Source organism: the organism of the source record quoted next, unplaced genomic scaffold (assembly GCF_019419815.1).
Source record: "Pyrus x bretschneideri cultivar Hongxiangsu unplaced genomic scaffold, Pyrus_bretschneideri_v1 Contig24, whole genome shotgun sequence".
Taxonomy (NCBI): domain Eukaryota; kingdom Viridiplantae; phylum Streptophyta; class Magnoliopsida; order Rosales; family Rosaceae; genus Pyrus; species Pyrus x bretschneideri.
This window is the reverse complement of record NW_025999546.1, coordinates 4,427,991-4,453,957: the sequence shown is the minus strand read 5'-3', so window position 1 is coordinate 4,453,957 and position 25,967 is coordinate 4,427,991. Positions and strand designations below refer to the sequence as shown.

At 37.0% G+C, this 25,967-nt stretch overlaps 4 protein-coding genes across 8 annotated transcripts; 3 read left to right on the top strand and 1 right to left on the bottom strand.

Moving 5' to 3' along the window:
- The first annotated feature begins 216 nt into the window (after positions 1–216).
- On the top strand, positions 217–3,096 carry LOC103957646. Its single transcript, XM_009369829.3, has 5 exons — positions 217–387; positions 1,391–1,496; positions 2,116–2,234; positions 2,347–2,468; positions 2,608–3,096. The coding sequence occupies exons 2-5, from the start codon at positions 1,391–1,393 to the stop codon at positions 2,909–2,911; spliced, it is 651 nt and encodes a 216-aa protein (XP_009368104.2). The 5' UTR covers positions 217–387; the 3' UTR covers positions 2,912–3,096.
- Positions 3,097–3,338: 242 nt separating this feature from the next.
- LOC103957650 (calmodulin binding protein PICBP-like) lies at positions 3,339–6,551 on the bottom strand. The gene is made up of 2 exons (XM_048586522.1): positions 3,745–6,551; positions 3,339–3,643 (listed from the first exon to the last, which is right to left on the bottom strand). The coding sequence occupies exon 1, from the start codon at positions 6,549–6,551 to the stop codon at positions 3,759–3,761; it is 2,793 nt and encodes a 930-aa protein (XP_048442479.1). The 3' UTR covers positions 3,339–3,643; positions 3,745–3,758.
- Positions 6,552–12,891: 6,340 nt separating this feature from the next.
- Positions 12,892–20,341, top strand: LOC103957651 (origin of replication complex subunit 3). Of its 3 annotated transcripts, none has more exons than XM_009369834.3 (17): positions 12,892–13,027; positions 13,738–13,836; positions 13,931–14,264; positions 14,354–14,523; positions 14,613–14,743; positions 14,872–15,145; positions 15,232–15,309; positions 15,800–15,855; positions 15,961–16,048; positions 16,329–16,549; positions 16,946–17,015; positions 17,667–17,749; positions 17,840–17,893; positions 18,484–18,559; positions 18,815–18,942; positions 19,529–19,705; positions 20,167–20,340. In XM_009369834.3, exons 2-17 carry the CDS (start codon positions 13,762–13,764, stop codon positions 20,270–20,272), a joined length of 2,121 nt encoding a protein of 706 aa, XP_009368109.2. In that variant the 5' UTR covers positions 12,892–13,027; positions 13,738–13,761; the 3' UTR covers positions 20,273–20,340. The 3 variants fall into 3 exon arrangements, with proteins under 3 accessions (XP_009368109.2, XP_018505476.2, XP_048442254.1); XM_018649960.2 differs by having other exon boundaries at positions 13,623–13,836; XM_048586297.1 differs by lacking the exon at positions 12,892–13,027 and adding an exon at positions 13,620–13,638 and having other exon boundaries at positions 20,167–20,341.
- Positions 20,342–21,782: 1,441 nt separating this feature from the next.
- LOC103957652 lies at positions 21,783–25,498 on the top strand. 3 transcript variants are annotated; one of them, XM_009369839.3, is made up of 5 exons: positions 21,783–22,067; positions 22,807–22,873; positions 23,663–23,918; positions 23,996–24,103; positions 24,583–25,498. In XM_009369839.3, the coding sequence occupies exons 3-5, from the start codon at positions 23,744–23,746 to the stop codon at positions 25,323–25,325; spliced, it is 1,026 nt and encodes a 341-aa protein (XP_009368114.1). In that variant the 5' UTR covers positions 21,783–22,067; positions 22,807–22,873; positions 23,663–23,743; the 3' UTR covers positions 25,326–25,498. The 3 variants fall into 3 exon arrangements, with proteins under 3 accessions (XP_009368114.1, XP_009368117.1, XP_009368110.1); XM_009369842.3 differs by having other exon boundaries at positions 23,659–23,912; XM_009369835.3 differs by having other exon boundaries at positions 23,659–23,918.
- The last annotated feature ends 469 nt before the right edge of the window (positions 25,499–25,967 follow it).

Sequence of the window (25,967 nt, the reverse complement as noted above, 5' to 3'; positions counted from 1 at the left end):
ACAAAGTGTCATATTACAAATGGTTCGATACTTGAAAAAAAAAAATCTAACCAATTATATTATAACACTTTATATATCAGATCGCATTTCCAATACGTTTAAACATTTCTCCTTGTTTTGAAAGCAAACTGGGATGCACCAATAACAGCTGGCAGCCTGGCACCAATAAATAGCCCATCATAAGCCCAAAAAGGCCCAATTACACCATTACAGAAATGAGCAATCTTCTCCAACTCGTCAGAGTCGGTCGGAACTCAGAAACTCAGAAGAGAGTGAGCGAGAGAGGAAGAGGAAAGATAACAAAGAGAGTTGAACGGTGCCGTTTCGCAAGCCATCTTCTTCCACGAGCCGAAAAAGCTTCGTCCCAAAACCTGCAACTTTCTCTGGGTCAGTTTCATCTTCCTTTTCCCATCTCGTTGGTTTATTTCGTTTGGATTTTTCTGTTGCATTTGCATATTCTAATTTTTGGGGGTTGTCGGATACCATACTATGCACGTAGTAAACTCAATTCTGATGTGATGTAATTGATCGTTTGAACCCTTTGAGTTGTTTTAAGATTAATCTTAATTTTGATAATTAATCAAAAGTTTAGAATTGAAGCTGTCGTTGAGTTGTTATTTTAGTTGCTTGGATTAGGAAATATTTCTACAAGACTTTGGAAAATTAAAGTTTTATCTCAATGGAATTTTGAATGGAATGTTGAATTTCTGTTACTTTTTGTGCTTGCTTGGTATGTGGATTGATCATATGAATTTTGATCAAGTTGTATACGAGTATGGCAATGAGAGTGCACCGTGTTTCACTCCAACAGAGTGGCATTTGTTCCTTTGTGGTTGAGTATACGGAATTTAACCCTTCGGAATGATGGATTTAAGTATCTTTGACGGGGGATGCATTTCGAGGGAAGGGAGGGTCAGATTATATTGTGGTTGAGGATATGAAAATGGATATTTGAAGTGTTTTACCAGTTTTGTAAATTTAGGAATCAAAGGAAAAACTAAGATGACAGGACACACTAAAAGTATTAATAGAGGCCATATTCCCATAACATAATCCACTGCCTAAGTCATGTCCTAGGTTTCGGGCGGGACATAAATGTATTGGTTGAACCGGTAATTTTCTGGAGCTTTTGGTGAATATACTATGTTCTTATTAGCTTTGTGCTAGAGGCTATGCAATTTGCCTTGGTTTTTTCTCGAGGTCTCAGGAAGATAGTCATGGTCGTTACTTCTTGTGGATTTTATGGTCTAGCATCTTATCATTAAAACACATTCCTTTTCTAATTTTTTTTTACGTTTTCCATTAAAGTTAGTGTTCAAAAGCTTAATGTTACATCAGTCTTTGCTCTAATTGTAATTGTAATTTTGGTGTTTGATTTATGCTGTAACAGATGGAGGGAAGTTTTGCTCATGAGCTCTACTCAGAAAGTTTAAGCCTATCAAAAATACAATTGGATGGTGAACCCAGTGCAAACAGTATAGAAAGTGATCGACAAGGTATTTTAATGGTTTAAAGCACTCTTTTGTCCGTATAACATGGTCCACCTATGATATTCGTTGATTTCATCATATAGTCAGCCATAGATAAGTAAATGCATAGGTTTTAACTGGTGAATGCATTTAATTTCAGAAAAATCAAATTGTGTATTAGAGCCTAAATAAAATTGTGTAATTGGACCCGTAAGTTCCTTCATTCTTTGTTGATTCCTAGGTTGCAAAGGATACCCAATGAGCTGCATTAAATCTTTGTTTTCCTTGGAGCTTATCATACACTGGAGTGTTTTCATATTAATGCACGTAAAATTTGAATTCAACGTATGATGTAGTAAATGTGAAACAAATACTCCAATTAATCAAAACACAGTCATCCATATGCACTCCGTTGAGTGAGTATGCTGTCCGATATCACTGGAGTGAGAAAGGTAATCTTAAAGGATAAATGGTCTAAACTGTCACACTTGTAGTATGTAAATGAAGCTTTTATTTTCCTTTGAGTATTGCTCTTTCAAGGTTTCTGCTTTTGTATTAATTTTATATCTTCTTGCCCACCAGTTAATTCTTCTAGCATATAGCTGTTCTCTCTAGTAAGATTCCTGGGTTTAATGTTTTCTTGCAGACCATGATAGGGTTGAATCGTGTGATGAAGATGGATCTTGGTATGCTTCTGACGATGAATTGCATGAACAATCTGCTTTGCGCCGGGAATGGCAGCGGAGACATAACCAATACCATACGGTTGTTGACAGTTCGCACATACTTTGGTCATTATCTGGGTTTAGTTAGTTGTTTTACATGCATAATTTAGTTAGTTCTCTAATGTATGCCTTATTTATTGATAAATATGTAGACTGGTTACCGTGATGGTGTAATAGCAGGAAAAGAAGCTTCTTCACAAGAGGGATTTAATATTGGCTTTAAGAAATCAGTCCTTGTTGGGTACAACTGGGGTCTTGTCAGAGGTGTAACTAGGTAATATAAAGAAGCAAATATTTTTTTGCTGTAGTAATTTCTCACTTCTGTAAATCTTTGTACTGTTCGGAGTTTCTATATTATCTTACTTTAGTTTTGTTTTCTTCTCTATCCATTCTGGCATATCTTCCATCCACAGTGCGCTGGCTTGCCTTCCAGATGGTTTAAAGGAGAAGTTGATTGAAACAGAAGAACAACGAAATGGATTTCAAAGATTGTTTGAATCTGTGCATTCTATTTCAACAAAAGATGCCCTCGGGTATTTGTACGATGATATGATAGCCAAAAAAGATAGAGAACAGAGTGAAATTTCTGATACTACCGGTTCTCTTGAAGTTGGCTCGCCAGAGAAAATAGCACATGTTAGCGGCCTAGGCAGTCAATTTGCAGAACTCCAGTCACTTCTTGTCAAGTGTCCTGCAATTAACGTACATCTACCGTAGACGAGATTATTGTTGTAATTTTGTGAGTATTTATTTGACATTTGTGAATTTAAGTTCTGAGAGTTATTTGCTAGAGTTCCATGTGATAGGATTCATAAATTTTGAGTAGCGTTTCCAATTGGATTCATTCTGTTTATATGTGATCTTGCGGGAAATCTAATTATAATTGTTTTCTTTTGCTACAATGCGATAGTAAGACCTTGTGGATATAAGCAACATATGAACAACTGAAAGTTATTGTAGCATGCATGAGCAACTGTTCTTTTCCGCGATACAAGTGATATTGGGAGAGTCGGGAATTGAATACAGGAACTCGAGAGTGGGGCTAAACGCTCCTAACTGCTTGAGCAACAAGTCAGTTGACACTTGACATGCATATTAAGCAAACAACCATATAATACAAGTCAGTTGACACTTGACATGCATATTAAGCAAACAACCATATAATATTGTTTTGGAGGCCAGTGCCTCCTGCAACGGTAGGGGATGAAATGGTAGCAAATCACACCATAAAACATTAAACTGTCATTATATATATTGTTAATCAAAGTACACTAGCATGGAGCTGTAGGAGAACCACTCTCGAATCGTCACTGCATGAAGCTGTCTCCTTCCTCTCCAGAAATTCTGAAAGGAGCCGAGAAACGGGGAGTTGTGTTCTGCTGGAACTGTAGTTCTCATATATTCTTGTGCCTTCGCTTCAGTAGCTTATAGATGTTGCATTCTTTTCACCTGCACAACAATATGAGAATGGTTCAATTTGTTATTTGATCTCATGAGCACCTATTAGAATTAATTATCTGAAGGCTTGGAGATAGTGATTATATGTTCACCTCAGTAACTGTCATCAGCTACAAGCTTGCATAGGTCTTGCGTGACTGAAGCCTGTTGATGTATGCCGAAGATGTTTTTCAACTTTGGGCGCTGGCATGACCGTTTCGAAAGCTGCAACAAGCAGTGCCACCTTCTTCTTCCTTGCAGGGGCCAGTTTTGTGACAGCTTGCTGGAGTGCATAGTCAAGCATCCATTCATCTGTATTTTTCTTGTCGTCGATAATCTGATGCCTGAGGTCAACCTTTTCTGGTTCAGGGTCAGGAACCAAAGGCAGGTAATTCGGTTCTCTTGGATTGAACTTCCTTTGCTCCTCCCCATCCATGTTAAGTTTCTTGCATTTGATTCTTTTCCAGTAGTTGTAGGTGTTGGGCAGTTCTTGGTCGAAGTTGCTTGCTGCTTCAGTAAATTTTCTCTTCATCCCAGGGCTAATGCTATTATTGGCCGCGTTGAAATTTTTTGTGGCATCTGGCTCTGAATTGTTTTCCACTTCCATGTTATCAGGTTCTCCTGTGTTGTTACCGAAGATATCTGATTTTTTCAGCCTTAAAACGCTTGGATCCTCAGATTCATTGGAACTTGAAATTTTGGGCTTCGTGTGCTTCCCTTTGGACAGGTTACCATCTTCAGCAATGTCATTATGCTGGAAGGGCTCAGTCTTCTTGCCATTATCATAATCGTCAACCTTGACAGCATCTTCATCAGCTTCAGAAGCATCGTGCACCGAATCAGAAAGCTGAATCTCCGGTGATGGTTTGACATCACCAATTTGCTCTGTTGCTTCCATTTGATTTTCAGGAACCCCTGTAGGGAGTTCGGGTTCCAAGCCAAAGTCACCAGGTGCAACATTTTGATTTGTTTCTGAATTCTCTTTATCATGGTTCCCGTTGCATCCTTCATCTGTTTCAGCATCATCTGTGTCGCAGCTATCCTGAGAAGGAATAGAAATTCGGTCTCCTGTCAGCGTACTAGTTTCATCTTCATGAAATGTATTATTTGTTTGGTTCTCTGAAGCTTCATCTGTCTCCACAATGGTGTAGTTGCTTTCAACATGTCCAAGGTGAGAGCCGATCTCATGATCCTCTGCTTCAAAACATTCATTTTGTTCTTGAATTTCCTCACCAGTTCCTGTTAGTTCCTCAGTTGGCTCCTCTTTTGAAGATATTTCTATGCAATCTGTCTCCGATAGTTCACTGCCTCCTTCAAATGCATCCTCAGTGTAAGAAAGTTGGTCGTAACTCCATCTTTCATACTCTTGCTCAGACTCTTGAATCTCAAAATTCTGTTTAATGACATCCTGTTCACTGACATCACCATCATTCTGCAGTACTACATAATAATCCTGAATCATATTATCGCTGTTACCTTTCATTGCGTCAGAGTTGATCAGCGATTCTTCTTGCTTATCAGTGTCTTGAATTTTTATTGAACAACCGGCATTTGGGACAGATTCATAATCACCAAGCACTGTAGTGGCAAATTGCCCTTCCTCCCACTCCATGTCAATACTTTCAGAACTGGAATAATCCATTTCAGTGCTTGAAAGGTCTTCAGAGTCACTCTCTTTCAAGCAGCTTCCAGTGGAATTGTCTTCTTGATCTGACTGTGGTCCGTAGTCTTCATCTGCATCTTCTTTTTGGTCTTCTTCAGGAAATTCTTCGAAGCTTTCTGCCACAGATTCACTCTCAGAATGCGGTGATCTATCCAACAGGTTCTCCACAACTAGGCTGTTGGCATAATTTTCTGTTTCTGCTTCATCACTTGCATCATTTGGAAACGCAGGACCCTCGTAAACTTCTTGTTGTCCTACAAAATCAGCTCCTGCTTTCCTTCCAAATGCCTCGGTGCCATCTTCCTCGTTTGTAGCATAAATTTCAACAAAGAAATCCAAAGCAGCTTCTTTCTCTGCAATTTTTTCATTCTCATCAAACAACATTTTCTGCAAATCAATTTCTTTTGTTCCATCATTACATCGCTTTGCTCCGCGTGGACTCAGAGCTTGCAATTTCATCATCTTCTGGGTCTTCAACGAACGTCTTCTTGCAGACAAGAAACTCTTCAATGGTGGCATAGGCGAATGATGATGGCCATTAAGAGAACAGTACGTATACGGGCAAACCTTCATGATTGAAGTTCCCTCAGCTTCGGTTCCCCCAGGACTAATCGTCAGATAGTCAGGAAACTTTGTATCCTTCAGTGTTGAAGAACAAGTTGCTCTCTGAACATTCACATCTGCACAAAGAGCAACCCTGGAAGTTTTTTTCGCCGAAGCTCTTGCCGGCTTAAAACTAGGGGACTTCATTAAAGTTCTCACAAGCTTCAAACCAGATGTCCTTGCTAAACTTCTTTCAGGTTTACTAGAAGCAGAGCTAAGCTTTGAACTGCCTGAATTTTTTCGGTTCTGGTTCTTACTATCCGAAAATATAGGCGGAGAACTTCGAAGACTAACCTGTGACTGCTCCTTCTTTGCATGAGAACAGCTGGTGGGCTTCATGTAGCTTGGCGAGCCGTAAGTTGCCTTGGTCAGAGGCTGCTTCTGAGGGGAAGCCGCAGTGCTTGGAACATTGAGAGGCTGCGGTGGCGGCCTTCCTGGCTGAGATAAGTTCTTCCTCAAAGGTGATGATCTCAAGCTCTGAACATCTGAAAGCTTGATTGATCTAGCTTTCTTCATCTTCTTCTTCTTCAAATCAGCTCCTCTGTGTTTCCCATCTTGGAACTGAGAAGACGTCTTCAGGCTCGAAAACTGCTTCTCGAATTTATCATGATCAGCTTGGATTCCAAGCTTGTTTGGCACCTTTCTTTGGACCATATTGAAAGGAAAACCAGAAGCGAAGACAATTCAAGGGTCACAGAGGAAAGCCACTTCCCTCTTGTCCCATGCTTTGTTTTTGCATGGGGAGATTGCATTGGGAAGGCAGGAAAGGGATTCTTGGAAGCCAACGGAGCAGAGATTCCATGGGAGTTCTTAGCTTTGGTTTCCTGCTTGCTCGGCAGATGATGGGTGTTTCGAATAAGGCTGAGACAAGAGTCTGATGCTGACATGCACTGACAGGTACGTTTTGGGTCCCCTTTTTTTCTGGCTTTTTAATTTTTATGAATTATCTTCTTTAAAATAAAATAAAAAAAATGAATTATGAAGTTTGTGACATGGGATGTCTACATATGGCACTCACTTATTTGTTATTTCTTAATAATGTACTAGCAGAGAGCACACACTTTGTACGTGTGAACAATTTTTCTTATTAAGTGCATTTTTTTTCTATACTATTATTCCTTCTCGTCAACTTTTTTTCCTTTTTTTTTTTTTTCCATTTTGTCCTTTTTATGTAAATATTGTGTATCAAAAGTGTTATTAAGATAGGAAAAATAGGGATATGATTATCATTTTGTAAAAAAAAAAAAAAGATAAAATAGGAAAAATATGGATATAATTATCATTTTACCAAAAGATACAAAATTATTATTTTGCCCTCATGTAAATATTGTGTATTAAAAAATGAGGGTAAAATTGAAAAAAGTGGGGAGAAAAAGTTGACAATGGATCCTCTTAATAGAATGGATAGATTATAGGAGTAGAGGTTAGACAAGAATCATATCTTTTGCTTTTCTGACCTAAATACCCTCCATTCTTGTTTGTTATTTCTTAATAAGGCATCAACAGTTGAGATTAAGGCATAAAAAACACATCTATTTATTTATTCTCCACTCTTGATATTAGATTCAGGATTGAGGACCATATATTCATTGATCACCCGTTGATTAGGAGAACATTTATAATTATAGACATGCTATATACTTACTATACTGTATGTTCAATTAAATTGGAGAGATGTCACTTACTATTACGGTCTAGTAGTATTCATCTTCATTTGTAAGTAAGAAGTCTTAAGTTAGATTCTCGTCAGAGATGAATTTGAACTACATTATTCATAACCATTGTGAGGCTTAACCCAATTCTCAATCCCTTAGTACAGATAATATTGTTTATTAAAATAATATTAAATTGAAGAGAGGATTAGTTGAACTACTTAGTAGGCTCGAATATTTGTTGTACCCTTCCAATTATATAATGAGGTAGAAAAGCCACCTACCAATTAAACAAATCAATGTTTATGTGAAGCGTAATAGTGTCAATGTTGTGATACAAGAAAAATATTTGTTAACTTAAAAGTGATTAACTGTTTTAATGGTTATGATTATTGTGTTTTAACGCACTCGCTCTCAATTCAAACCCTTTCTTTTTCTCCTTGGACCAAATTAAAATAATTACATCGCTTGCTTCTATTATCGAAGAGAAAGACATTCGAGAAATTTTTTTTTTTGGGCGGAAGGGGGGGAATGAAAGGTTGAAAAGGGTATAATCGTAATTTCACAAGGAGCACAATTTTCTTGTATATTATTTTGGACTGTCCGCTTGCAAAAAGAAAAGGGGCATTGCCAACTGGTCGGCGTTAATGGGCTGCTCGTGGGCTCTAGTAGGAGCCTAAAATTGCCCGTTTGCAAAAAGACGCTCCTCCGTCTGAATTCCCAATGAGAAAAGCGTTGTGACATCAAGAATGTGAAATGGGCCCACTTTAGTGGGCATTTAATAATTTTTGTTGATTTTTTTTTTTGTCAAATAATAAATTTTGTTAGATTAACTGACTTAAATATACATTGTCATACAAAGGCTCAACAACTTTTCACTCTTGTTTCAGAAAACGTTTAGAAGAGGGAATACTACTGCATTTCAAGGCTAGGCATACCACAAATCTCTATGAAGACATATAGAGGGGGTTTTAATCTTTTGTTTTTTTTTTTCTCAAATTGCCAATTGAGAGAGATTATTGGCAGCAGAATTCGAATTAAATACTTGATCTAGCGAAAGAACGAAACTTACTAACTCAGTTATCCCTCGAAGGCAATTTTTGTTGATTTTTCAGAAGCCTTGAATGTGACTTTTCTTCCTTCCACTTAATTGTGATGGAACAAGGCTATTTACCATTGTGATTGGAATGGTGACGTGAATAGAAGGCAAAGGGGAAAATCATTTTGTGCCCATTAGGAAGTAACGTTATCGACTTTATATATTCTGCATCTTATTTCTGCAATTTTAAGTAATTAGTTTAAAAAAATAATATTTTGAAATAAATTTGTTTTAAGAAATTAAGATAGTTAGACATGACTTCTGCTTATTAAAAGATTTTATATAAAGTATCTTTTTCTTGAGTTAGGGTTCTTAATTGTACATCAAAGTACTTGTCTAGACATTATTTAGTGGCATAACATTTACACGACATTTGTAGTTCACTTTTTTTTCTAGTTGACAAAATCTCATAACTTGTATTATTTTTATTTTTTAAAATAAGACAATTTGTGATAAGTCACGGTTTTCCATTCCTTCCGGGTTTGGAGAGGTTATGAAGAATTTCACCTGCTCGTGGCAACAGTCAAACAGATTCACCAGCTCAAAGCATCGAATCCGGACAACATTTGTATTATTTCACTCTTTTTTTTTTTTTTTTAAGTACCTCGATATTTTTTACACTAAGAGGAGAGGGAGTTCAGTAAAGCCACACAATGGGCGGCCTAATTTGATATCGAATTCGTTATCCACGAAATTCGAACTTAAGACCTCTTACCTCCTTTCGTAAAATGGATGAATATGCGTAAAATCTAACGAAAATGGATCCTCTCCGGATCCCTTCCTCCTAATCCACCAAGTTCGGAGTTTGGGGCTGTTGAAATTTAATCCAATAGTTACAAACAGGGGCTCACTGTAAAAGTTATAATAATTTTAGCAATTGGATCAAATTTCAATAATCCTGATCTCCGAACTTGATGAATTAGGAAGAAAGGATCCAGAGATACTCTCTTTTAAAATCTAATGGCTTCAGTTTGAACTCGATTATTTCTTCGTTGAAATAATTACATATACTAAAAAATTGAAGAAGAAAAAATATATATTTATATATACTACAATTAACTTTGAATATGAAATAATCAAAAGGTTTACCCTACCATGCAATCATGCATCTTCTGCACCATAAAAAGAAAGATCCAATGAGGATGATGGATTAATCAAGTACACTACACATGATCGACAGCTTCCACTAAAAGATATTTTGGGCAATCGTGCATGGATTGCATCTCTCTCTCTCTCTCTCTCTCTTAACCCCCGCACGATTCAGTAATAATGCCGTGGATACCAAATAGTATTTTCAATTTAATTATTCTACTAAATATATATTTGTTGCTTTATAAATTGTAAATTCGTTCCTAAATACATTATAAAAGCATCCCCAATGGGGGTTCTATACTCCATGAGACTACTACATTTCAAGCCTTAGAGAGAAATTGCGTCCCCAATGAGCCGGAAAATTGGGCTAGATCCACTACCAGGGCTAGCAACTTCTTTTATTGAGTAGCATAAAATCATGCTACATCTAACCCCAAAAAGTAATGAGTCCCACAAAAAAAGTAGCAACCCATATGAGCAAAATTCTATCACTCTCCCTCCACTTGCGAATACACTTGTACTCTTCTTTTATTATTATTTTTTAATTCTTTTTTCTTACTTATTTTCTTGCAATTTGGCTAATTAATGATTGTTTAAAATTCCACAAGAATTTAAATTTCAAATTGATTTAACGTACATGGGTATTGGTGGATGAAATTGTCAAGTAATTTTTTTCAAAATTGTATGATACTAATTTACCAATTGGTGCTAGATAAATTGTTGTGTTATACGTGAAAAATTAAATTATTTCAAAAGGCGAAGTGGGGGTTTGTTTCTTTCAACGGATGAGATTGAGATAAGAGAATCTAATCCAATGAACAATTCATAAGTGATTAAATCTAACTTTATCACATTTTGAACTTTTTAGGTTGAAATGTCCATGCAAAAAAAATTAAGATAGCACATCCAAAAATCAACTTAAGAAAAGCTAAAAAAAAATCATCGCTTAATCAAATTACTACATAAATGAATATATATATATATATATAGCCTCATATAGAGTCTGAAATATATAGCCCCTCATTGAGAGAGATTCTTTTATAAAACCTCAAAGATTCCTCGGAACTCTAAAATGGGCCATATCCACCATTTTTCCAGCCCCATATAGAGCCTCTCACTAGAGATGCTCTAAAGATTTTCTTAATGCTCATGGAGAATATTTCGAGGATATAAAAACTTTGCATTCTTTCCAAAAAAACGTGGATTAACACTCACGTTTTTTAGTCGGTTTTGCATATTCGTACATAAATCACTGTTCAATCTATTTATTTTCACCTAGGCCTTACTGCGAAGATTTGAAAACTATGGTGAGATTTTCCGTTGAGATTCTTGAGTGTAGAACCCCATTTGACAACCATTTTCGGATATAGGAAAAATATTTCAGGGGGTCACATGTTAAAGTTTACAAACATTTTTTAGACAATAACAACCTTAAAAATTAAACCATAGTTCCATCATTCAAACTTATAGAACAAATAACAATAAAAGTTACAATAGTCCCCAACGTTTTTTCATATTTTGAAAACGTTGCATTATAGCTCCATTGTCAATGGAAGAAAACATATTGCTCACAATATAAACCACCATACTATCACTCAACCATTGATCTCCCATTCGGTTACGCAATGGAATCTTTACAATATTTATAGTGGAAAAAGCTCTCTCCACTGAAGCAATATCAACTGGTAGAACCAAAGCCAATGTAATTAGCAAATACACATGATTATATACTCTATTACTCCTATCTCCACCATTTTTTTTATTTTTATTTTGCAAGGTTACCAATTCCTTTCAATTGAGAAAAGTCACTACTTGAACGCATATCAAGAATATAATGCCCAAGTTGATCTTCAAGTGCCAAGAGTTGACAGGTAGTAAACTCATTCGGATAAAATGAGCAAAACAAATTAGCTTTTGTTCATCAAAAGCTGAGAATGAATCATTCGAGCTCAAACTTGCTAAACAAAGATGCAACTCTGTATTTACCTCATCAAGCGACTATTTAATTCCACAAGTTGCTTATCGACGATAGCAACAAAGAGCTCCACATGATAATGATGGAAATTTGTGATTCTTTGAGCTCTACGCCATGATCTCCCTCAAGTAACATATCCATCATACATGCGTTTATTTTTTTGGCTCTTGGTGTTTATTTTTTTTATTAAACTAAGGGTCCGAAACTATGTCATTTTGACAAAGTAATATTTACTGAAAAAAATAATAAGATGAGCCGCTCTTATAGTTGGAGAACATGTATGAAGCCAACTCCAATCTTTAAAGGGGCATCGCCCAAGTTATCTATGAACATTTACCGAAGTTTGAAGAGTCAACACTCAAGTTATCCTTGGACATTGAAGTTCGAGGGTCAGCTGACCCCCCTAACCCTCAATGCATCCGCCTCTGTTGACACTGTTATGGGCCTTCCTACTATATTTTTCACTTATTTTATAGTTTTCAGCTTAAATATTCTACTAAATGTACATTAGTTGCTCAATAAACCGTAAAACTACATCCAAATTACTTAAAAAGTTTAACTTGATGCTTGGGATTTTTTTTTTTTTTTTTTTTTTGTAAAAATAGAAAATTTGTATTTTTGTCAAAAAAAAACATGAGTGTTAGTCGGGTTCAACGCATGCATCAATGAAAATAGAAAATTTGTATTCTTGTCAAAAAAACATGGGTGTTAGTCGGGTGTTACCTTCTATATTTGTGTGTTTCCAATTTTCAAACAGATTAATCAAGGAAAAAAAAAAAAAAAGTAAAATTCTTGAGGCCATATTTTGCCTTAGAAACCATTGAAGGCTTAAACCCTAGGTTTTAATGCCCAAATTCCTAGATAAACTTAAATTCTTAACTCTAAGCTTTAGAGTCTAGGGGTGGGCAAACGGGTAGAGAAACCGTGGGTCGAGACGGGTAGTTTAAGTTCAGAGCGGGTACGAGCTGGTTCCAATATTTTAAAGAATAAACGTAGCGGGACGGGGCGGAGTGATGTCAATTACGGGACGAGCCGAGTCCATATACTTAGAGAAACGAGACCCCAGACCTACCCATTTCTAATTATAATGAACAACCAAGATTGAATGATAACCTATCATCCAATCTCAACTAGGGGTTTGGTCTCCTAATTGGTATCACAAGAGTTTGAGAAACACTACGACGACGCCGTTTTGTCCTTTGATACAAATTAGTGTTCGGACGAGTTATAGTAAAGCAAACAGGGAGTTTAAAACCTTCACAAGCTCTGCTCTCTCGCTCTTCCTCAACCGCCAGCCTCTCTGATTCTCCAGGTGAGCTTCCTCCATCTCTTCTCTTTTCTTCTTTCCCTTTTTCTGTTGGAATTTTCTGTTTGCTGTCCCTGATTTCATTTGGGGTATTTTGGATTTTAACTGCGATGAATGATGTAAAAGCAAAAATGCTAAGTTTTGAGCACTCAATCTCATTCATTTATTAGCAGAAAACCAGCATTAATTCAAATTACGTAATCAATTTATCAACTTGCTGCATCTCATTTTTCTGTGAATTGGGTAATCAGTTTAGACTGCGTTTTGACCTTCATTGAAGTGGCAATCCTTGTGCATTTGGACAATCGCGTCCTCCAGTCTCCAGGTGAAGAATCAGAATGTTAGCATATATAGGGTGGTTAGGAGATGTACCTTGGGTGGAACTCACGAGCAGTGAAATTAACCACTTATTTGTTGATTTCTACATCCCGTCGTTTTAGTAATTCTAAGTCGTTCATGTGAAAATCTGTGGGCTTACTGTCAGTTCTCCGTTTCATTTGTCTTGGTTAGTTTTTATGCATCTGTGATTGCAATTTTCATGCAAGATTGAGTAACTTCTCTTTCCTGATTCAATTTACCAAAGATGATATCTTTCATATAGATAGCAAGGAAATTTGGTATTTTCTTGACATGGGTCATTCTTGGATGATTCATAATTTTTTCCTCCGACACCGCTAGCTTTTAAAATGAAACCCTAAATTTGGCTAATCGTGTAGACAGTAGAAGAGAAAAGAGCATCAATGGCGGCTTCATCTGCAAGTGCGGATGATTCACCGCCTCCATCAAGCCCCGATGCCGCCCAAAACAACCTCCAGGTCCCTTGCGTTCCTTTTCCGTTGCGATTATTTATGCTTTTTTTTTTTTAATTTCTTTTTCTTACGAATTTTGTCTAATTTTCTAATTGAGCAGCATTTCTTCATCCTTCACAAAGCATCTGAAAAATCTACTTCGAGTGGGAAACCCCGAAAAAGGCTTGACCTATGCCCAACAAAGCTTAAGGAAGGCGATGAGGGCTGCTTGAGAATGGAAGCTTTTCAGTTAGTTTGGTCAGGAATCGAGGCCTCCATCAAGGACGTTATGAGGAATATGAATGCTCATGTTTTCAACCAGATACACAGCTGGGTATGTGATTCCTTCGGTGCTATCAAGCCAATTGCTCCCTTCTCTTCTCCTCTCGGCCCGTTTCCGATTGTTACCCACGCTACTTGTTGCGCACAGCTCTTCACTGCGCTCCTTCTCACCAGTATGTTTTTGTTCTGCATCTCTTCCCTTTTATTTATCCTAATTCCAATTTGAGTTGATGGAGTTGATCGATTGAATCATTACTGGCAGAGAATATGGAGTTTGTTGACGATTTCTCGACATTTCAAGAGCTTGGCCTCTGCCTGAAATCTCATGGATGCCATGTTGCTAGCCTTTCCTCACTCGACTTTTCACCAAAAAATGGGATTGCTGGTTCTCTTTCAAGTTTATTGAGACAGTTTTTGATGCAGTCTTTCGATGTAAGTATTTACCTTTCTTTGTGCCTTCCATTTATTCAATTATACAACAAGTAGATCCTTATTCAATTTATTTTATTTTATTTACTCAGGCAGCTGATATGTCCATATTGGCATCATGGTACAGCCAGCATGGAAACTATGGTTCTCCGGTGGTTGTCATTATAGACGACATGGAAAGATGTTCTATTCCTGTCTTGTCTGATTTCATTCTTATGTTGAGGTATTCTTGCCCCAACCCCTGCTTTTTGCTTAAACACTAAATAACACAGATACTCTCCCTCCATCTCTCTCTGTGAGGACAGGATTTTGCTTACCTGGCCTTGTAACTTGCTCCACTGTTTGTATCAGCGAATGGGTTGTCAAGATCCCAGTCATTTTAATAATGGGAGTTGCAACAACATTGGATGCCCCAAGCAACATACTTCCTTCTAATGTGCTGAAGAAGTTGTGCCCTTGCAAGTTCACGTTGGGATCACCAGCTGAGAGGATGGATGCAGTTGTTGAGGCTGCTCTTGTGAGGCAGTGTTCTAGTTTCGCTGTTGGTCACAAGGTGGCTATGTTTCTGCGAAACTATTTCTTAAATCAGGACGGTACATTGACATCTTTTCTTAGGGCTTTGAAGGTTGGTAATTAAGTTGTTACATTTCCTCTCATGTTCTCTTGTCATCATGACTAAGGCCGCTGCTGATGTCAAAAAGTATATTTCAGATAGCCTGTGTCCAACATTTCTCCTCAGAGCCTGTAAGACTCATACTTGGTGGGTTGCTTGTTAAAGAAGACACCAAGGTTAGCATCTATGGAGTATCACTTTCCTCTGTGTCTACCATTTACAATGTTATACATTGATAGATAGCATTCAAGCAAGGTGCATAACTCATACCCATTTTATTCATATTCCTTTTCTGCCATCTCTTATTTAGATTTTTCATTTGATAGACGAAAGGGAAGGATTTTCCTTTTTGTACTCTACTGAACTGTAACAAAGTGGTCAATTGGTAATAGATCCCGTCATAATCCTGTTTTGGATTTGGATTCTGGAAGGAGACACAGAACATTTGGTTTATGTGTAGATGTAGTTTGTGCAATCAAATATGCACATGTTGGAATATCCATGAAAGCAACAATAATCAACTTGGTGATTATTGCTCCCTGCTTGCATTCTTTATTATATTTATTTTAATACTATGCATTCATGATAAGTTTCTCCTACCTCCCTCAACCCAATGCCAATCAATGTTTTGCATATTTTTACTACGATGTAATTTGGCCATTGAAGGGATCTCAGAATGAGAAAGTGATCAAGTGTGCTTCCCAAGTTTTATGTCATGGAAGGTAATCATAAGATTTAAACATATTTAAACATTTTTAGTGAGGATGAGTTCAAAATGTGAATAAAAACGATAACTTGCTGACAGCTGTTGGAAATTCTGTCACCAGGGATCAAATGGCTGAACAAACTGATATCAATATAGCTGGTTTAACAGAGTTGAAGAGATTGCAGATGCTCTGGAGCACTGTTGTTCTGGTGACTCCTTTTTTGTATTATATTTTTTTACAGATATTATTATTAGTGGTTCAACATTCCTAAGCTTAACATTTTCCGGCTTATAAGCTTAAATGCAAATTTTGATATGTTTTCATGGGTTTTGATACCTGAACCTGAATTTTTGTAGTTAATGTCTGATGAGTGAAATAACACAGTTTAGTGTTTATTTCTTCTTTTTATATTCTTAAGGCCTTATACGTTTCTTGTTTCATATCATCAAATTGGCTTTTCTGTATTTTGACACACAAGTGTTTTGCAGTGCTTATATGAAGCTGGGAAGTGCGACAAAGTTCAATTGCTAGATTTATTTTGCGAGGCACTTGATCCAGATGTTTACAACTCATTCGCTTCTGATAATGATAATCGCACTGGATTGGGAAAAAAATTTGTTACATCTTTGTCAAATGATCACTATATGCTTGAACAACATTTGAGCTCCCGAAAGGGACGCCTTATTTGTCAGGTAGTTCGCAAAGTGAGGTAAGTAATGTGGACTAAAAAATTCAAATTTACTGAAGTAGGTCTCACATTGCACGCATGGTTTAGTTCTTATATTTACTTTGCCTGAAATTGCTGAGAAGCATAGGTTTTTTAATTATTTTATTTATTTATTAATATTTATGCTTTTCTGTTTTATTCTTATTTAAGCACCATGCTACTTAGACTCAGATTAGATGAGTATCACTTTATCTGTTCTATGTTTTGCTAGATGTCATTCCAATTTTTAATTTTTGTATATTTTATTATATATTACATATATATGTCATTTATGTTCATCATTATACTGAAATTGGAAGTTTTTATCAGTTAAGTTTCATTTTTTTCTTCATCAGTAGTCTCTAGTTTCTGAACTGTCTAAACTTTGGAATTGACCAGGGATCTTCCCGCAGCATTGCTCTGTCAGTTGCTCAAAAGTTGGGAAGTTCTCACTGTCAATGTTCTTGAGGTATGACATTAGTTTCTTTGTCTTTTTAGTAGCTTTTGATATATTTGTGTATTGTGATGCTGTGCCTTTTGGAGAAAAGAAGACTAGTTTTCTGAACTGAAATTGTCACATAACTCAGCGCTTGTGTTTTGTGATCTCATTCTGCATGCTTTGTTGTGGCCTTTCTTTCTTCCTCTTCTTCTTTTAACTCTTGAATATCATAGTAGTGAATATATGCACAGAAGATGATTTGGAATTCATCTCTTCGTTTGCACATAACTCAAGGCAATCTCGATCTACTTTTGTTTATTAGTCAAATACTAGTCAAACAATTGAATGTCCACAAAAGATAATTTGGAATTTTGACACACATCATTTCATTTATCTTTTCCATAACTTTATGTTGTGCCTGAACAATTATGAAATCTGTTAATGAGAATATATATTCCTTAATAGCTTTAAAAGTACTCAATGGTCTATGTGTGCCTTAGAGATGCTAAACATGTAAAGTACTCTGAGTTTCTTACAAATGCTATGCTTTGTTGTAATTTTGTCATCATAGTCTCCTTACCTCACGAGTCTCACCTAGCTATTACTATTACATGATTCAAGCAGTGATAGTGGTAGATTACTAAGTTAATTGAGTGACCATCAGTTATGTGCTTGAAATAGATTCATGGCATGATAAAGGAACTGCAGTCCTTATTGAAATTTGAGGAAGGAGGTTGCAAACCAGATTTGACTGACATATCCAAGTATCATCTCTTTCCCACTTCCGTTCCTTTTAAACTAGCATGTGAACTGCCCTATCTTATTTTTATTTTAAACCTCTATTCATGTGACAGGAGGCATATATCTCACAGTGGAAAAGCTGCTATATTAATTGATTGCATGGTTAGGTAATTCTTATTACTTTGCAATTGTCTTTTTCTAAAACTATTACCCTAAGCCCCAATGAACTGACCTAATTAATTTTGAATCGGAATTGGAGTAGGAATGGGCGAATGGGGCGAATGGTACTGAATTACTAATACGCCAGAATTGGAATGAAAACCAGTTTGATTACTAAAATGCGCGGAGAGCTGTCGGGTTAATGTGAATGGGTAAACTTGAAATTTAAAAAACAGTGTGTAAAAATAATAAATTTTGATTCCTTGTGTTTCCAGGAATAAAAATATTTCACCCCAAAGAGTCCAATTCTTCAAAATCACGAGTTATTCCTTATTCTGTGTGGGCCTCACTTATATTTTGATTCCAGATGTGAATTATTAAACATGAAGCATTGAGTCTATTGACTTCTCTCTTGGCAGTGATAAGGTTTAGGCAAACACATATGACTCCTTTGTGTAATATCATAATAAAGCAACTGAAATGTGCTTTCTTAATACCTGTTATCTGGATTGGTTTTATACCTTACTTTCCGGTTATTGAAAAGCATTCTGGGCTAATATCGTCCCTTCTATTTTATTTTTTAATGTCTTCATGACAGGTATTTCATGATGCCAATTGAGTGCATGCATCTTCATGAGATTTTCTGTTTTAGAAATGTTGAAAAACTTCAATCGGTAAGCATCACAATGGCTGCTCTGATTAATATACCTATAGCTGCAACTTGCTACTTATGATGAAATTCGTATAGGATTTTCATACTATCATATTTTCAGATATTGTTGTGATTTAAGCATTGAAATTCTTGGAAGTTTGATATGTAATGTTTTGACAGGTTATTTAGCTGATTAGCATGCCTGCCACTTATGAAACATTTTAAACCTAATTTTGGAACTCTATAAATTAATTTCTTAACTTCTTACTTATTTCAGGCTTTAATAGGCGACTCAAGGAAGAGGATTCAAGTGGATCTTTTGGAGTTCCATAAAATCCTAAGATGCAGTTGCTGCAGTAAGATTGGCAACATTCCATTGTCTCCCATGCCTGATACCTCAATTGTGTGAGTATAATCATAGCCTGTCACCTTAAAACTGTTTGAAAAGCTATGAGAAACATTGATGCAAGCTATGGAAGCCATAGCTCAAGTTTGCACTGTACTTACTGAAAAGTGATGCTAATTTTCAGATTCGTTATGTTTATATCCAACTACTTGTAGTCTAGACATGTAGGGTCACTTTGTGATCATTGTCAAAGGCAAAATCAAATTTCTACTGGTTTCATATCATTATGCATATTTGGTAAATCTTGAATTTTTTTTTTTTCGTCTTTCGTCTAGGACTGAAAATATATTTTTTTAGGGAATTTTCTTTTCTGACAATGAATAACTTATTATCTCTAGGTAATAATTTGTTTGCATTGCCTTTTGGTATTGGATGACCAATAGGTCAAATCATACATTATGAGTAAGGGAATACAAGACAAATGTTTGAATCATAAGATCTATGGCTGATAAGTGTACATGTGATGCGTTTTTGAATCATGGTTACTCAATTCGAGAGTAAGCGGGAATATACCAATGTGACTTAAAACACTGGACATGTGTTTCTTTAACTTGGTTGTTATTAGATGTTCATTTTATCTCGTAGGTATACCCTGGCTCAGGAGCATGGGGATCTTATCAACCTTCATGACTGGTTCCAGTCTTTCAAGACAATTGCAATTCAGCCCAAGAGGAAAGCGAAATGCAAGTTAAAGCAGTCCCCACTACCCAAAAAAAGAAAGGAAAGCAATGACTCTGAAAACAAGAGTGAAGCATCTATTCAGTATCCTTTTCGATTTTCATTCTTCCGAGTGCAGATTATCTTCACTTGTAGTGAGTTGATGCAGTCTCGTTTGGCTTATATATAGATGAATTATGCATTCAACGGCCTGACTTTAGACTAAAGAACTGACCTAATCAAAGATGTTTACGGTGCTAGACATAATTTTACTGTTTCTGTTGACCCTTTTTTACAGCTATGGAAGGATAGAAATACCAGTCACGAAACCAAATCCCAACTTCTCTTGATTATCGTTTTCTGACCTTGTCACGCGTTGTGAGATGCAACAGTTCCCAGGGGTTGTCGATCACATATCTGCTTTGTTTTTATAGATGCATAGCATAGCATGCATTACTTGTTCCTGCATCAAGGATTATGTTCTGTTGTGTTTTTTCCCCATATTGAATGACTGCCAAAAATTTGAGTTGGATGTGTATCATGGTCCTTAACCTTGCTTTTCACAGAGCACGATTTTGCAGGGCAATTACAGAACTACAGATTACAGGCCTCATTCGGATGCCCAGCAAAAAACGTCGTGACTGTGTGCAGAGGGTGGCCTTTGGTCTCTGACAAGTTGTACAAGTTCAGTTTGGCTCTTAATTCCCAAACCCCCCCCCCCCCCCCCCTCTTTCTCTCTCTCTCCTCACTTGCATCGGCTTGGAAGTACTGTGTTTTAAACTAGTATTAAATAAATAAGATTCATAGTGAGTTTAACATTTGACACGGGAAAAAAAAAAAATGAACGAAAAGTTTAATTTTTTTTTTTTTTTTTAATGAAAAATGACAAGTGAATGGTATCAAGAAATGTAAAAATGTAGTTTTTCGTTAAAAAGTGAACAGTGCCGGGAGTATTTAGTTAAAACTCCAAAAAAAAAAAAAACTTAAATAATTTCAGATTTAAGAAGTTGAGATAAAACCACATTTGTTGGGGTTCGCATGTTGGGTTTCAAAGGATAGTAGGAAGCTTAAAATCATGCATTTTGCCTTGAAGTTGCTTGGATCACACAAATATAATCAAGGGTGAAATGGGAATGTACTTTTAAATATTGTTGGTGGTTTCATTATCACAAATCATGATGATTCTCATCTTGTTGTTGCGGGTACAAAACAACTAACAACTTGAGCACTCTCATGGCTCAAGCTTTGGCCCTCAAAGTGGGCATCATTCAAGATAAGGATCCTAAGGATTCTGAAATTCTATCCGTTCATCGTACATCGTGCTGTAAAAAATTATTAAATACTGTTTGTGTTTAATTTTAAATAAAATAATTAAAAATAATTTATGACCGTACGATGATCGAATAGGATGTAAGAATCTTTAGAATAATTTATGTTGGTGGATTTTTCAATTGGAGTTATAGGTTGCGTCCCAGCTTCCATGGATGGTTTTTGGGCATTATTTTAACTTGACATCTTAAACAAATGAGGTTTAGTTATATTATTAGACCCAGACTGCAAAATTCCTTCTGCATTCTTATTCAAAGGAAAGATTTTTATTCTCTTCCGAGCTGAAATTTAGACGGGCAATTTGTAATTGCACTTTTACTTGGTTTGGTATTTTGTAATCGTATGAATGTAACGGATAATTTTCAATTTTCATTGTATAACTGACAATCCAAGAAGACGCTTTGTAATTCTTGCAAAATTCAAGTTAACTAGATATGATATGACGTGGCTACTTCTGCCAATAGCTGTTGCATTTTTCTAGGGCATTCCGCTCAATCCCACATTCCTGCCTGCCGTGTTACCTTCTATATTCGGAGAAATTAGTTTTAGTTGTGACAAAAACACAAATGGTATATCACGTATTTTTATGTAAATGATGAAAATTTTAATTTTTAAATACACGTATATTACTATTTATATAAAAACATGTGATGTATCATCTCGTATAACGGTATCATTGGAAAGTCTGTCATTAATTTATGTGTTTCCAAATTTCAAACAGATTATTCATATTGTAGAGGAAAAACAGAAGGAAAATTCTAGAGGCCATCTTTTGCCTTTAGAAGCCATAATTGTATGCTTCCAATTTTCAGACGGTCACTCCACCTCTCCACCATCCGTTCCTCGGCTCCCTCGACTCCAACTCTCAATCGTCTTCTCCTCCTCGACGACAGTGCTCACCAGCCTCACTTCACAGAAATCACCCAGCCTATTACCGCCGTCGCGACCAACACAACGGCACCACAACGGCACCACCCATAAACCCATCCTCCTCGACGACATCCCAGAGAACCCAGCTCCCAGAACCACGACGGCTCGATTCTCTCCTCTTCGACAACACCACCGCCGTCGCGACCACCATCACCCCGTCACCGCCGTCGAGGATACTGCTACCAGCCATCATCCCTCCAAAATTTAGGTAATTTTGAATTAGGCTTTTGTTATTAATGTGAATTTCTGGTGTAGGGATTTCAGGGGTTTTAAATTAGAATTTATAGATTGATGATTGATCTGTTGCCACCATTAATGTATTTCTGAAACTTTGGGAAAATACATGAACACAAACTAAGCTCAGCAGAGAGATCTTCAGGTTTTCTCGGCAAAGTCCTTTTCTTTAGATCATAGCATTGTGTTCTTTATTATTCGATTAGTCTACATGGCCCGGGTGTTGTTTCGAAAAGCACCCAACTACAAGTGATTATTAGACAGTGTGTGAACAGACTCAACACCATTGCATCTGACGTAATTTTTACCCCATTTATAGCTTTCGCCGGTTCTTATGAAATTTGATACTACTTGGCCCAGTGGCACGTTGGAGTTTGCCTTTAGACCTTGAGTCTAATCTGCAGCTATTTTGGACTCTGCCCGTAATAAAAAATAAAATATTAAAAATAAAAACCAAGTTTTCGTAGTTAACTTGACCCCATTTCATCACCCTTGGGGTAAATTCTAGGTGTGAGAGAAAATGATTGTAGTGATTTTTCATATTCTGTTTATATAAATACATGTTATGGAATTGCTTCACACATGATTGTACCTGACCTGTGACTTCAGTATATGAAAATCGGATTGCTGTGTTTTATATGAACTTGTACCCTTTTCTCCAATGTTTTTTTTTCCCATGTATTAATATTGGATTCCTTCATTTTGATTATTAGGCAAAGATCCCTGATATTGAGAAGTCCTTAGACATTGTTGCCACTTTGCAAGCCAAGAAGGGTACTGGTGAGGTTCCTTTTTTGTGATTCTCCACCCTTTGCAGTATGTGTAATACTATACTTGTTCTATTTCTATTTGTATTTGATGGATTTTCCCTAGTGATGTCCCATTTGCGAAGCATGTTTTCTCATAACACATTAGCAACATTGAGTATGAAGCAAGTCCGGTACTTATAGCTCTCGGATATTTTGTATGTTGATCTGATCTTTAGATGTCTCGGATGTTATTTTGAATGTCTCGGATTTAATGTATCGAACGATGTTGGACGATGTAATGTTGTTATTTTGGATGTAATGTTAATCTATGGACTTGGATGTTGGACTTTGTAATGTTTGGATGTGTTGTGCAAACTATAAAATCTGTACTGTGAGTGAATCTGTGCGGCTGTGCTGCAGTAAAAATTTAGTTTTTTTCCAAAAAAAGGACCCGTGGACCTGGCCCGGACCGGCCTGTTTCGGTTAGGTCCAGTTCCTGCATTAAAATATGTTATACCCACCTGGCCCGGCCGTTTCTTTTAAACCCGGGTCCGGTCCCTTCAAAATTGGGCCCGGCCTGGCCCGTGCCCAGCCCTACTCACGAGCAGTGAAATTAACCACTTATTTGTTGATTTCTACATCCCGTCGTTTTAGTAATTCTAAGTTGTTCATGTGAAAATCTGTGGGCTTATTGTCAGTTCTCTGTTTCATTTGTCTTGGTTAGTATTCATGCATCAGTGATTGCAATTTTCTTGTCAAGATTGATTAACTTCTCTTTCCTGATTCAATTTACCTAAGATGATGTCTTTCATACAGATAGCATGGAAATTTGGTATTTTCTTGACATAGGTCATTCTTGGATGATTCAGAATTTTTTCCTTCGACACCACTAGCTTTTAAAATGAAACCAAAAACAACTGCTGTGCCTAGAGCTCAGAGATCCAAATCTTTTCAGGGGGATGGACCTAATTGGGTTCTTATTGCTGGTGGTGCCTTGTTAAGTACATTGTCAATTCGTCTTGGTTACAAGCTGAAGCAAGCACTTGACACAAAGCCCCAGGAGAATGCTAGTAATGGTTCGAATATTTCTAATGTGCATAGCTTTTTCCTTACAGTGGCTCCTTCTACCTTGTAACATTGTTGTCAATTTCAGGAAGTGGAAAATCCTCTGACCAAAGAAAGTCTGCAGGTTGCCGTGTGCACTCAAACGTTTATTCCTTTACACAACAAAATGATGGAGGTTGCTTTAATTGCATGTCAGGTATGGAGTAGTAAATTCTTGGCTTTGGAATTTCTGAGGTTTAAACAAGTAGTTTCTGTTCAGGATTCTAAATTAGTTTTGGCCAGTGGTTGATTACACATTCATTTGCATGGTTCTCCTTTGGGTGTGAAAGCTTGTCTGATATATTGTGAGATACAACCATATTGAAAAAGAAGAGAATGAGAAACTCGGTGGTCAGTTTTTAATGCTACACCTTAATCTAACTGGGCTTTGTTGAGAGTAACAACAATTGGACTCTTTCTGAAGAGTGAGGTTGAAGAACTGTATGGAAAGTTTTGTTGTTAAACAGCAATCCGTATTTGGATTGATGCTAGTTGAGTTTCATTTGAATTGTGTTATGTTTGTTGCAATTTATTTGCAGTTCTCCCATATTGCTTGATGAGCAGTAGCGTGATATATTATTTGACAGCCCATTATAATAATCTGGGTGTTTCATATATGTAATGGGTTTGAAATAGGAACTGAGGGCATGATGGAGATGAAGTGCCTGCCCAATGACCAGATGCTGACTGAATCTGATGGTGCCTTGCCTTTAGTCATGGTTCCAGCCCCTGGATTTAACAAGGACAATGGCATTGTCTGGGCATCTTCTCCGGATTGCCTTGAGTTGCCTCCAAAGCCATTCCTCCAGTATTCAAACTCCTCAGATTCTCCTTGTGTTTCAGAATCTGGGTCTGACATCTTCAGTAAGCGGGAAGTCATACAAAAACTGAGGCAACAACTGAAGAGAAGAGATGACATGATATTAGAGATGCAGGATCAGATTGTAGAGCTGCAGAGTTCACTGAACACGCAGCTGGCACATTCTACCAATCTACAGTCACAACTTGATTCAGCAAACAGGGACTTTTTTGATTCGGAGAGAGAAATCCAAAGGCTTAGGAAGGCAATCGCTGATCACTGTGTGGGACATGTGAGCCCCATTGACAGATCACCCAAGGTCACTATTTGGCAACCTGAAGAAAGAAATGGTCATGTGAATGGATTTCCTGATGGGGAAAGCAACTTTGATGCAACCGAAAGAGGAAGAGGGGATGGAGAGAGGGTTGAGATGCTCAAGAGGGAAGTAGGAGAATTGAAGGAGGTGATAGAAGGAAAGGAATACTTGCTACAAAGCTACAAGGAGCAAAAAGCAGAGTTCTCACTGAAAATCAAAGAGTTACAGCAGAGACTGGATTCTCAACTCCCTAATATTTTGTAGGAAACATTTTGCTTTTGTGTATTCTTTTGCTTGTTCTGCTTGTTTTTGTGTATTCTTTTGTTGTGCTTGTTTTTGTGTATTCTTTTGCTTGTACGCATCAGCCTTACTTTTGTCTTCAAAGTAGGGCACTCGCTTACGACGGTACCGCTCTACTCACAACACACTTTTCCTTTCGTGAGAGCCTTTTCCCTCGCAACTTTTCATTGAATCAGGAACCGAATTGGCCATTGCCTTTGAAACAAAACCTTTCAAAACTAGGTTTTTGAAATTGTGTCTATATATAAACTGTAACATTTTGCACGCTGAAGAACTTCATCACTCAAAATGCGTGGTTCGTTGTGCAAAATGTGTTATAAATGCACACTAAATGGGAGCGGATAAAGGGTATTTGTCCGTTTCAATGAAACTTTGAGCGACGAATATGTGGAAATTTTTGTCGCGTAAACATCTGGAGGAAAATTTTTTTTTCTCGCTTTTTCTTGCGCGACGAACACTTGTGATCGTCGTGCGAAGTATTCTTATGTGACGAATATTTTCGTCGCATGAAGTTTTATTTTTCCTCTTATCCTGCCATTTTTGCGCGACCAATATATTTTTTTGTTGCGGAAGTGCGACGAGGAGGAGAAGAAGTACAGAGGGATA

Coding starts and splice junctions, on each gene's coding strand:
- LOC103957646 (XM_009369829.3), top strand. CDS start 1,391: ATGGAGGGAAGTTTTGCTCATGAGCTCTACTCAGAAAGTTTAAGCCTA. Junction 1,497..2,115: donor TATAGAAAGTGATCGACAAG/GTATTTTAATGG, acceptor GTTTTCTTGCAG/ACCATGATAGGGTTGAATCG. Junction 2,235..2,346: donor GACATAACCAATACCATACG/GTTGTTGACAGT, acceptor ATAAATATGTAG/ACTGGTTACCGTGATGGTGT.
- LOC103957650 (XM_048586522.1), bottom strand. CDS start 6,551: ATGGTCCAAAGAAAGGTGCCAAACAAGCTTGGAATCCAAGCTGATCAT.
- LOC103957651 (XM_048586297.1), top strand. CDS start 13,762: ATGGCGGCTTCATCTGCAAGTGCGGATGATTCACCGCCTCCATCAAGC. Junction 13,837..13,930: donor CCGCCCAAAACAACCTCCAG/GTCCCTTGCGTT, acceptor CTAATTGAGCAG/CATTTCTTCATCCTTCACAA. Junction 14,265..14,353: donor CACTGCGCTCCTTCTCACCA/GTATGTTTTTGT, acceptor CATTACTGGCAG/AGAATATGGAGTTTGTTGAC.
- LOC103957652 (XM_009369839.3), top strand. CDS start 23,744: ATGAAACCAAAAACAACTGCTGTGCCTAGAGCTCAGAGATCCAAATCT. Junction 23,919..23,995: donor CCAGGAGAATGCTAGTAATG/GTTCGAATATTT, acceptor TGTCAATTTCAG/GAAGTGGAAAATCCTCTGAC. Junction 24,104..24,582: donor TTGCTTTAATTGCATGTCAG/GTATGGAGTAGT, acceptor GGTTTGAAATAG/GAACTGAGGGCATGATGGAG.